The sequence below is a fragment of the Piliocolobus tephrosceles genome, chromosome X (genome assembly GCF_002776525.5).
Source record: "Piliocolobus tephrosceles isolate RC106 chromosome X, ASM277652v3, whole genome shotgun sequence".
NCBI lineage: Eukaryota > Metazoa > Chordata > Mammalia > Primates > Cercopithecidae > Piliocolobus > Piliocolobus tephrosceles.
The window spans coordinates 70,841,599-70,853,365 of record NC_045455.1 but is presented as its reverse complement, the minus strand read 5'-3'; the positions used below and the strand labels follow the sequence as shown (position 1 = coordinate 70,853,365).

The 11,767-nt window shown below is 39.7% G+C and overlaps 1 protein-coding gene across 1 annotated transcript in view; it reads left to right on the top strand.

The window, feature by feature from the left end:
* Positions 1-940: 940 nt before the first annotated feature.
* The window catches only part of LRRC63 (leucine rich repeat containing 63), a 62,039-nt gene continuing 51,212 nt past the window's right edge, over positions 941-11,767 (top strand). Inside the window, exons 1-2 of the mRNA XM_023187458.2 lie at positions 941-1,256; positions 1,992-2,110. Coding sequence (XP_023043226.1) covers positions 1,204-1,256; positions 1,992-2,110 — 172 coding nt within the window. The 5' untranslated portion in view covers positions 941-1,203. The remainder of the gene's footprint in view (positions 1,257-1,991; positions 2,111-11,767) is intronic.

Genomic DNA, 11,767 nt, shown 5'->3' with positions numbered 1-11,767 from the left:
GTCTGATTACTTTTTTGTTTAAACTTTTCTACTTTTTTCATTGTTTTAAAATATGTCTGCTACTTAGGAGAAAAACGAAGACATGGTTATGGTGTGAATCTTGAAAGATCCCCAAAGCTAGAAAGATCTACACAGAAGTGTCTCATTTTCCAACTTCTGTTATAAAGTTCCTGCACTTGTACTTCGAAAAAAACCAAACCTGGAAGGAAGCTCTACCTAGTTTACTTTCTGAGTTCGGATTTCCGCATCTATCAGATGAGTTCTTTCTAGTGCTCTTTCCCCCTCACATCTCCAGAGAAACACGCACATTTTTGCAAACACACACGATGTATCGATCACTGCACACAGGTTCATCAACACCATGACAGAGGCGACACGTCACAATATGATAACCGGAACACAGGACGATGACAGTGAGAAATGGGTTTCTTTTACAGCCCGCTTGGATCCCTAATGCCCTTATTTCTACACAATCCAGCCTCTGCCAGGAACTTTAAAGGATCAGAAAGACAAAACAGGTTGCACGAAAGGAAGAGAAAGAAAACCGAATGCCCGCTTTTCGAGAGCACTGCAAAATTAGCCCCGGGACCCGGCTGCGCAAAAGTGCAGCGTTAAAGAATGCCAGCCCATATTCTAGACATCCAAGTAAAGCATCCTGTAATCCAGAGAAGTAAATAATAAATAATAGTGGTCATTGCCATTAAGCATAAGAATAGTAATAACAATTGTCACCACGGTGTTCCGTACAGCAGCTGCACGTGGAGCCGGCTTCTCCTCCGGTCCCCACGGCCCGCAGCCTCCCCTGTAGCCCCACAGGGCAGCTGAGTAAGGCGAGAGGACTCCGCGCGCGCCGCACGGTGGGCTGGGCCGGCCCCTCCCGGTGCCCGCCCCGCCGGTCCCGCCCCCGCGCCTGCGCGTCAAGTGGCTGGGCTGGCTTAGCGGACCCCGGTTGCTAGGGTGTGTCTCCTTGGCCTCCTAGAGGGTGGATCCGTGGTGCTTCTTCGGGAACAGCCTCCCGCAGGAAGACCCGCCACCTTGCTGGACCTTTACCTCGCTGCCTAGATTCCGAGGAATAGGAGATAGGAGACGAAAAGCCAGTTGGTTTGGGAAGCGGCTGATTATCCTAAAGGGTAGTGTGGGAGTCCAGCACTTCCCTGCACCTCTTTGGGTACTACGGAAGGGAGATTTCCAGCATCGAGTGGAATGTATGACCAGGGAGTACACCTTGAGCGCTTGTGTGCAGTTATCTTTTGGCGGTAAACGGCCCATTTGTGCAGTTCCAGGGTGTTCCCTTCTAGGCTATCAATGGAGTAGTGCCGTGCCAGGCACTTTTGATGTTGCCCTGCAAACTAAAAGCACATTTTAGGGGTGCATCTTCTGGCATCATTTCTAAACAGCACGAGTTGGGATCCAGCAGCCCTGGGAAACCTCATTATAGTGAAACCTATCTTATTTTAGGATTGAATGGTTTTGGCCCAAGCATAGTGGTTGAAAAACAAGCCATTATAGAAAGAAAACAAATTGTTTGTGAATGGTTAGATATGGTGGGTCTTCAGAGGCTTATCTAATGAAGAGATCGTCTACACATTTCTGACCAAATTCTTTCTGCATTTATAGTGATGACATTTTGGAGGGAGAGAAAAAAATGTCATTTCTGCTATTCTGAAAAATCAGTATTCACTAGTTGAAATAGCATTGGCAAATTGAACTTTGTACTAACATGGAAAATTGTAGAATGATCCTGGGTAGTAATAATACACATATTTTTAAAATTATATGTTTCCTTATAAACCTACATTTTAACTGGATTCTTTCTATTAATAGAAGTTTTAAAGAATTATTTTCTTACCCTCTTTTTTTTCATAAAGGAATTCTGCTTGGATTCAGTAGAATATTGCAACAGAATGATTTTCATTAAGATGTAATCTAAATTCTTATTTTTCAACAATTCAAACATATTCAAAACCTTTTCAATTCTCACTTACACCAAGGATTATGAAAAACAGCACTTATTATTCATTAAAATGCAAAAGCCCCCCACTACTTCTTCGAAGACCCTTACCTCCAAAATTCACTAAGCCGTCTTTACATGAGATAAAAACCCGTACAGGTATGTGTCTTAATCAGATATGTGTATTAACATTTATGTATCTTTCATAGAAATTCCTTGACTTGCACAGCTCAGAATCGCAATAAATACACTCACTAATAACTTAGAAATGTTTGTTTGGTCTGATGAGAACATCCAGTTCGAGCCTACAGATGCATTTATTGATACTTATTGGTGGACTTAGTAGGTTCAAGTTTACCTCATCGATAAAATGTACTTGTAACCCCAGAATTGGTACTCACAGGGCTTTCTCAGTCATGCGTGGATGTGTGTAGAGCACTGAAAAATTTGAGTCACTCAACACCCATGCCCCTAGCTGAGGTGGAACGAGGCTACCTCTGCCTTCTTGTTTCAGCTCTCATATTGTAAACAGGTACTGTGTTCTCTGTCTGTTTAGCGCTATGTTTCTTGAATGTTTTGTGCTTTTAGTTAGTGATTTCACTGTGGGCCCCAAGCGTAGTGCTGAAGTACTGTCTAGTGTTCCTCAGCACAAGAAGGCTGTGATGGGCCTTACAGAGAACAAGATATGTGTTAGATAAGCTTCCTTCGGGCATGAGTAGTGTTGTTGGCCCTGAGTTCAATGTTAACAAATCAACTGTGTATATTTATTAAAGTGTCTTTAAATAGAAACAAATATAAAACAAAATTACATGTTGATCAGTTGATGAAAATGTTGAAACCAGAGGTTTGTAGGAACCTAGCCCCATATTTCTCCTAGGAGAAATGGTTGAGTAATTCATTGTTTGCAGAACAGAACTACCGCAAATAACGAGGACTGAATATATTTAGTGAGCAAAAACAGACCTTACCAGTTCCCTTCATTAGTTACCCACTGGAATAATGATTGTAATCAATCATATAAGTAAATGTAAAATTACCCTGTGATAAGTGCTATGAAGTAAATATGAGCCACTTTTATAACTATAACTTTATATAATACTTAATCCTCTATTTCTGTGTATGGTTTCTATTCCCTCCTGATTATAAGCAATACAATTAGCATATTTTCTCATTTTCCCCTTCTTAGTCTCCTCTTCCATCTGATTTTAGTTGATTGCAGTTTTAGTGTCAACATTTAAACTGTTCAAATATACCTAGTCTATAACTTGATTTATAATGTTAAATTATCATCTTGTGACCTATGGCTATTAACAATATGTAACTCAACTTACCTGTAATACTGCCACAATTTCCTCTCTTACTTTCTCTCCCAACTTTTGTTACATGATTTCTACATTATCATTTCTACATTTCTAGAATGTTCTGCATTTACAATCTGCTCTGTAATAATACAGTGTGTAGATTTACAGCTCAAGATTACCAGTTATCTTGTAGTTTCTCTATTCATCTTTTGTTTAAAGTTTATCTTCTAGTACAGAATTTCACAACCTTGGCACTGTGGACATTTTGGGCTGGATGGCTCCTTTTTTTTGGTGGGGAAAGCAGAGCTCTCTTGCTCCAAAGGCTCTTGACAAAGGGCTTTGCACATAGTAGGTGCTCAAAAAATTTTTTTTTAATTTATTCTAAACAAAAAACAAAAAACAGGATACATGTGCAGAACGTGCAGGTTTGTTACATAGGTATACATATGCCATGGTGGTTTGCTGTACCTATTGACCCATCCTCTAAGTTTTCTCCCCTCACGCTCCATCCCCTAACAGGCCCTGGTGTGTGTTGTTCACCTCTCTGTGTCTCTGTGTTCTCAATGTTCAACTCCCACTTATGAGTAAGAACACACGGTGTTTGGTTTTCTGTTCCTGTGTTAGTTTGCTGAGGATGATGGCTTTCAGTTTCATCCATGTCCCTGCAAAGTACACGATCTCATTCCTTTTTATGGCTGCATAGTATTCCATGATGTATATGTACCACATTTTCTTTATCCAGTCTGTCATTGACAGGCATTTGAGTTGGTTCCATGTCTTTGCTATTGTGAACAGTGCTGCAATAAACATACATGTGCATGTGTCTTTACAGTAGACTGATTTATATTCCTTTGGGAATATACCCAGTAATCAGATTGCTGGGTCAAATGGTATTTCTGGTTCTAGATCCTTGAGGAATCCTTACACTGTCTTCCACAATGGTCGAACTAATTTACATTCCCACCAACAGTGTAAAAGTGTTCCTATTTCTCCACAGTCTTGCCAGCATCTATTGTTTCTTGACATTTTAATAATCACCATTCTGACTGGCGTGAGATGGTATGTCATTGTGGTTTTGATTTGCATTTCTCAGATGATTAGTGATGTTAAGCTTTTTTCCATATGTTTGTTGGCCACATAAATGTCTTCTTTTAAGAAGTGTCTGTTCATATCCTTCACCAACTTTTTGATGGAGTTGTTTGTTTTTTTCTCGTAAATATGTTTAAGTTCCTTGTAAATTCTGGATATTAGACCTTTTTCAGATGGGTAGATAGCAAAAATTTTCTCTCATTCTGTAGGCTGCTTGTTCACTCTGATGATAGTTTCTTTTGCAGTGCAGAAGCTCTTTAGTTTAACTAGATCCCATTTATCAATTTTGGCTTTTGTTGCCACTGCTTTTGGCATTTTTGTCATGAAGTCTTTGCCCATGCCTGTGTCCTGAATGGTATTGCCTAGGTTTTCTTCTAAGGTTTTTATGGTTTTAGGTCTTACATTTAAGTCTTTAATCCATCTTGAGTTAATTTTTGTATAAGGTGCAAGGAAGGAGTTCAGTTTCAGTTTTCTGTGTATGGCTAGCCAGTTTTCCCAGCAGCATTTACTGAATAGGAGATCCTTTCCCCATTGCTTGTTTTTGTCAGGTTTGTCGAAGATCAGGTGGTTGTAGATGTGTGGCATTATTTCTGAGGTCTCTGTTCTGCTCCATTGGTCTATATGTCTGTTTTGGTAACAGTAACATGCTGTTTTGATTATTGTAGCCTTGTAGTATAGTTTGAAGTCAGATAGGGTGATGCCTCCAGCTTCATTCTTTTTGCTTAGGATTGTCTTGGCTATATGGGCTCTTTTTTGGTTCCATATGAAATTTAAAGTAGTTTTTTCTAATTCTGGGAAGATAGTCAGTGGTAGCTTGATGAAGATAGCACTGAATCTATAAATTACTTTGGGCAATATGGCCATTTTCATGATGTTGATTCTTCCTATCCATGAGCATGGAACGTTTTTCCATTTGGTTGTGTCCTCTCTTATTTCCTTGAGCAGTGGTTTGTAATTCTCTTTGAAGAGGTCCTTAATATCCCTTGTAAGTTGGATTCCTAGGTATTTTATTCTCTTTGTAGCAGTTGTAAATGGGAGTTCACTCATGATTTGGCTCTCTGTTTGTCTGTTATTGGTGTATATGAATGCCTGTGATTTTTGCATATTGATTTTGTATCCTGAGACTTTGCTGAAGTTGCTTATCAGCTTAAGGAGACTTCGGGCTGAGACGATGGGATTTTCTCAAAATACAATCATGTCATCTGCAAAAAGAGACAATTTGACTTCCTCTTTTCCTATTTGAATATGTTTTATTGCCTTCTCTTGCCTGATTGTGCTGGCCAGAACTTCCAATATCAGGTTGAACAGGAGTGGTGAGAGAAGGCATCCTTGTTTTGTGCCGGTTTTCAAATGGAATGCTTCCAGCTTTTGCCCATTCAGTATGATATTGGCTGTGGGTTTGTCATAAATAGCTCTTATTATTTTGAGATATATTCCATCAATACCTAGTTTATTGAGAGTTTTTAGCATGAAGGGGTGTTGAAATTTATCTAAGGCCTTTTCTGCATCTATTGAGATAACTATGTGGTTTTTGTCATTGGTTCTGTTTATGTGATGGATTATGTTTATTGATTTGCATATGTTGAACCAGCCTTGCATCCCAAGGATGAAGCCAACTTGATCGTGGTGGATAAGCTTTTTGATGTGCTGCTGGATTCGGTTCACCCGTATTTTACTAAGGATTTTCACACCGATCTTCATCAGGGATATTGGCCTGACATTTTCCTTTTTTTGTTGTGTCTCTGCCAGGTTTTGGTATCAGGATGATGCTAGCCTTATAAAATGAGTTAGGGAGGAGTCCCCCTTTTCCTGTTGTTTGGAATAGTTTCAGAAGGAATCATACCAGCTCCTCTTTGTGCCTCTGGTAGAATTCGGGTGTGAATCTGTCTGGTCCTGGGCTTTCTTTGGTTGGTAGGCTATTAATTACTGCCTCAATTTCAGAACTTGTTACTGGTCTATTTAGGGACTCGACTTCTTCCTGGTTTCATCTTGGGAGGGTATATGTGTCCAGGAATTTATCTATTTCTTTTAGATTTTCTAGTTTATTTATGTAGAGGTGTTTATAGTATTCTCTGATGGTAGTTTGTATTTGTGTGGGATCAGTGTTTTTATTCTGTCTCTTTGATTCTTCTCTCTTTTCTTCTTTATTAGTCCGGCTAGTGGTCTATTTTGTTAATCTTTTAAAAAAAACCCAGCTCCTGGATTCATTGATTTTTTTGAAGGGTTTTTCATGTCTCTGACTCCTTCAGTTCTGCTCTGATCTTAGTTATTTCTTGTCTTCTGCTCGCTTTTTAATTTGTTTGCTCTTGCTTCTCTAGTTCTTTCAATTGTGATGTTAGGGTGTTAATTTTACATCTTTCCCACTTTCTCCTGTGGCCACAGTGCTGTAAATTTCCCTCTACATGCTGCTTTAGCTGTGTCCCAGAGATTTGGGTACGTTGTGTCTTTGTTTTTATTGGTTTCAAAGGACTTATTTATTTCTGCCTTAATTTTGTTATTTACCCAGTAGTCATTCAGGAGCAGGTTGTTTGGTTTCCATGTAGTTGTGCAGTTTTGAGTGTGTTTCTTAATCCTGAATTCTAATTTGATTGCAGTGTGGCCTGAGAGACTGTTTGTTATGATTTCCGTTCTTTTGCATTTTCTGAGGATTGTTTTACTTCCAATTATGTGGTCAATTTTAGAATAAGTGTGATGTGGTGCTGAGAAGAATGTATATTCTGTTGATTTGGGGTGGAGAGTTCTGTAGACGTCTATTAGATCCGCTTGGTCCAGAGCTGAGTTCAAGCCCTGAATATCCTTGTTAATTTTCTGTCTTGTTGATCTGTCTAATATTGACGGTGGGGTGTTAAAGTCTCCCAATATTATTGTGTGGGAATCTAAGTCTTTTTGAAGGTCTCTGAGAACTTGCTTTATGAATCCGGGTGCTCCCATATTGGGTATATTTAGGATAGTTAGCTCTTCTTGTTGCACTGGTCCCTTTACCCATTATGTAATGCCCTTCTTTGTCTCTTTTGACCTTTGTTGGTTTAAAGTCTGTTTTATCAGAGGCTAGGATTGCAACCCCTGCTATTTTCTTTTCTTTTTCTTTTTTTTTTTTTTTTTTTTTTTGCTTTCCATTTGCTTCGTAAATATTCCTCCATCCCTTTATTTTGAGCCTATGTGTGTCTCTGCATGTGAGATGGGTCTCCTGAATATAGCAAACTGATGGGTCTTGACTGTTAATCCAGTTTGCCAGTCTGTCTCTTTTAATTGGGGCATTTAGCCCATTTACATTTAAGGTTAATATCGTTATGTGTGAATTTGATCCTGTTATTATGAAGCTGGCTGGTTATTTTGCCCTTTAGTTGATGCAGTTTCTTCATAGTGTTGCCAGTCTTTACAATTTGGTATGTTTTTGCAGTGGCTGGTACCAGGTTTTACTTTCCATATTTAGTGCTTCCTTCAGGAGCTCTTGTAAGGCAGGCCTGTTGGTGACAAAATCCCTCAGTATTTGCTTGTCTGTAATGGATTTCATTTCTCCTTTGCTTATGAAGCTTAGTTTGGCTGGATATGAAATTCTGGGTTGAAAATTCTTTTCTTTAAGAAAGTTGAATACCAGCCCCCAGTCTATTCTGGCCTGTAGTGTTTCTGCAGAGAGATCCACTGTTAGTCTGATGGGCTTCCCTTTGTGGGTAACCTGACCTTTCTCTCTGGCTGCCCTTAACATTTTTTCGTTCATTTCAATCTTGGTGAGTCTGACAATTATGGGTCTTGGGATTGCTCTTCTTGAGAAGTATCTTTGTTATGTTCTCTGTCTTTCCTGAATTTGAATGTTGGCCTGTCTTGCTAGGTTGGGGAAGTTCTCCTGGATAATATCCTGAAGAGTGTTTTCCAACTTGGTTCCATCCTCCTTATCTCTTTCAGGTACACCAATCAAATGTAGGTTTGGTCTTTACACATAATCCCATATTTCTTGGCGGCTTTGTTCGTTCCTTTTTGTTCTTTTTTCTCTAATCATGTCTTCACGCTTTATTTCATTAAGTTGATCTTCAATCTCTGATATCCTTTCTTCCGCTTGATCAATTTGGCTTTTGATACTTGTGTATGCTTCACGAAGTTCTTGTGCTGTGATTTTCAGCTCCATCACTTCATTTATGTTCTTCTCTAAACTGGTTATTCTGGTTAGCAATTCGTCTAACCTTTTTTCAAAGTTCTTAGCTTCCTTGCATTGGGTTTGATCATGCTCCTTTAGCTCAGAGGAGTTTATTATTATCCACTTTCTGAAGTCTACTTCTGTCAATTCATCAAACTCATTCTCCATCCAGTTTTGTTCCGTTGCTGGCATGAAGTTGTGATCCTTTGGAGGAAAAGAGGCATTCTGGTTTTTAGAATTTTCAGCCTTTTTGTGCTGTTTTTCCTCATCTTCGTGGATTTATCTACCTTTGGTCTTTGATGCTGGCCACCTTTGGATGGGGTTTCTGTGTGGACATCCTTTTTGTTGATGTTGATGCTATTCCTTTCTGTTTGTTATTTTTTCCTTCCATCAGTCTGGCCCCTCTGCTGCAGGTCTGCTGGAGTTTGCTGGAGGGCCACTCCAGACACTGTTTGCCTGGGTATCACCAGTGGAGGCTGCAGAAGAGCAAAGATTGCTGCCTGCTCCTTCCACTGGAAACTTTGTCCCAGAGGGGCACCCGCCAGATGCCAGCCAGATCTCTCCTGTATGAGGTGTCTGTCGACCCCTGCTGGGAGGTGTCTCCCAGTCATGAGGCATGGGGGTCAGGTGAGGCAATGCTGCACCCTGCTTTGGCTCACTCTACATGTTGGGAAAAGTTATTTAAGCATTGCTTCTCCACCCAATAAGACTGCCTTTTTCTTTTCTCCCATAGTATTCCATATTTACCCCTACAAACCACTTATTATAACTGTTTACCTGCCTAGTTTCTATACTAAATTGTGAGCTCTTTCTTGGTAGTAAGGTTTGTGTTGTATCATTGTACCCCCAGCACTGTTTGTACAGCTGGCACATGGTAGGTGTTAAATGTGCTTTGAATGAATTGATGAGAACAATAAATATGTGTTGTATTATCAAAGAAGGATGGATTGCATAGGGTTTAAGGTAGACTTTGCTGTCTCAAAAGTGCAAAGTCTCATGTGAGACAAGGCATGTCCCTTTGTATTAGTTTGGTTTCTCTAGAGGGACAGAACTAATAGGATATATGTATATATGAAAGGGAGTTTATTAACAAGAATTGACTTACATCATCACAAGGTAAAGTCCCACAATAGACCGTCTGCTAATTAAATAACCTGGTGACTTCTTTGAAAGTAAAAAACGATTTGAACTGGTTGATACGAGAAGATATTCCACATAGCGTGATGAACATGTGAAATGAAGTCATATATGAGCAATTGGGCCTTTTTGGTTGTCAGAAATGATTGCAGTAACTAAGGCTTCATATTGGAGCCTTAGTTTTGCCTTAGACTTCATAATGAGTCATCACACAAAAAGGTGACGTAAAGTAATTCCTGTTCACTTAGATTTTTACATGGCAAACTAAGAAATCTGAATTAATATCGATTCTGATAATTCAGCAAAAACATGGTATGACAATATCAGAAAACCAATGGGAAATTAACTCAGTGAAGACTAGGACGATGCCAGTGATGATCAGGGGAAAACCTTTTTTAAATTTTTATTTTCCTGTTTTGTTTTCATGACATTGGGTTTGAAGAGAGGGGTTCATAAGTATATGGGACTGTGATATTTTGCTGTCTCTCAAGTGCCATATTGATCAAAGTTCAAATTTTGTCTTCAAGTTTAAGACTTGGTTCTGAGTCAGCAGAGGTTAACCCATTGCTGCTGGGGAGTGGGGGTCTATTGGAAGAAAGAAAGGGACATTGGTGTGAATGATTGTGGAGGACTGAAGATTTCCAGAACCCATCTCAGGCCTTGGACGTTTTCAATATAGTTTATTTGTTGGGGGTTGCCAAAGCAGTACTAAATTAGTACTTCCATATAGTATATAATCAGACTGTGTCCCTTCTCCCAGCTCAAACTAGGCCTGCTAATTCTTACACAAGCCAAGGGAAGGAGGGGCCTGATCAGTTCTTCCACCCTATTTTTTTACTCTCTTTTTCTATTCTTTTCATTTTTCCTTTTTGTTTTCTTTTTTTTCTTTTAGACAAGGTCTCACTCCATCACCCAAGCTGGAGTGCAGTGGTGCAATCATGGCTTACTGCAGTCTCAGTCTCCTGGGCGCGTGGTACCCTCCCACCTCAGCCTTATAAGTATCTGGGACTACAGGAGCATGCTGCCACACTTGACTAATTTTTTTTTTTTTTTTTTGCAGGGATAGGAGTATTGCTCTGTTGCCCAGGCTGATTTGAACTCCTGGCCTCAGGTGATCTTACCATCTCAACATCCCAAAGTGCTGGGATTACAGGCATGAACTACTGTGCCTGGCCCTACTCTCTTTTTCAACTCATATTATAGTTTTGGTTCCTCCGTAAGTGGGGCAAGGTGTGGGGAAGAGTTATGTTGTTAAAAAGTTAATAATTAAAGTGAGAATCAGCATCAGTCTTGTACCCCATGGAAATGTCAGGAGATACAAGTCAAGTAATTAAAATGATTCTCTTATATTACTCTGATCAGGAAACAGCACTGGATAAACCAATACATTTTGCTGTTCTGCAAGTATCAGTGGGGGAGGTGGATAGGGGAAGAGTGAGATGTTACTTTCTCCTTGTGGTATATATCCCTCTTATTTATAAAAAGTCCCCCTCACTTGGTTTGAGATAGGGGACATCATCCCTCCTACACCCTCAATGGGGAGGGAAAAATCAGGGAAATGCATAAACTCCAATAGCTCTGTTCAGAGGAAATACTCTCTCCAAACTCAGATCAGTCTCCAGCCGTCCCGTATAGACAACAGATGGGTGAAGGGTGAAGAGCTGAAGGACTTATTTTGGCCACCCCTTGGCAAATTTTGCCTTAATGAATCTATTATCTCCTCATTTGAATGTACAGATCCTCGTCATTGATTGCGCTCAGCTGAGGGAACAGAAAAATGTCATTTCACATTCTGTTGCATAGGAAAGAAAAGGCATATATGATTCCTGCCTAAGAATGCAAGCTCAGTGCATTTTCTGGACGTAAGATAGAAAAGAATACTTGTTGTTATAATCTAAATGAGGTTATGGCACCTGTAATCACTATCAGATTGTTACCATCTTCAAAAGACACATTGGTCTGACGTCTGGCATTTAAAAGAAATGTAAATCTTTGGTCAAGGAAATTTCAAATGAGGGAGAGCTAATGATGTATGATAAATAGCAAAACTTCATCAATTGTATCCATCCCTATTGCCAGAGTTTTAGTGATAACCTCTCAAAAATCTAGTCTATTATTGGAGCTTATATCTTCCCTTCTCTCTACCAATTCTGTTCT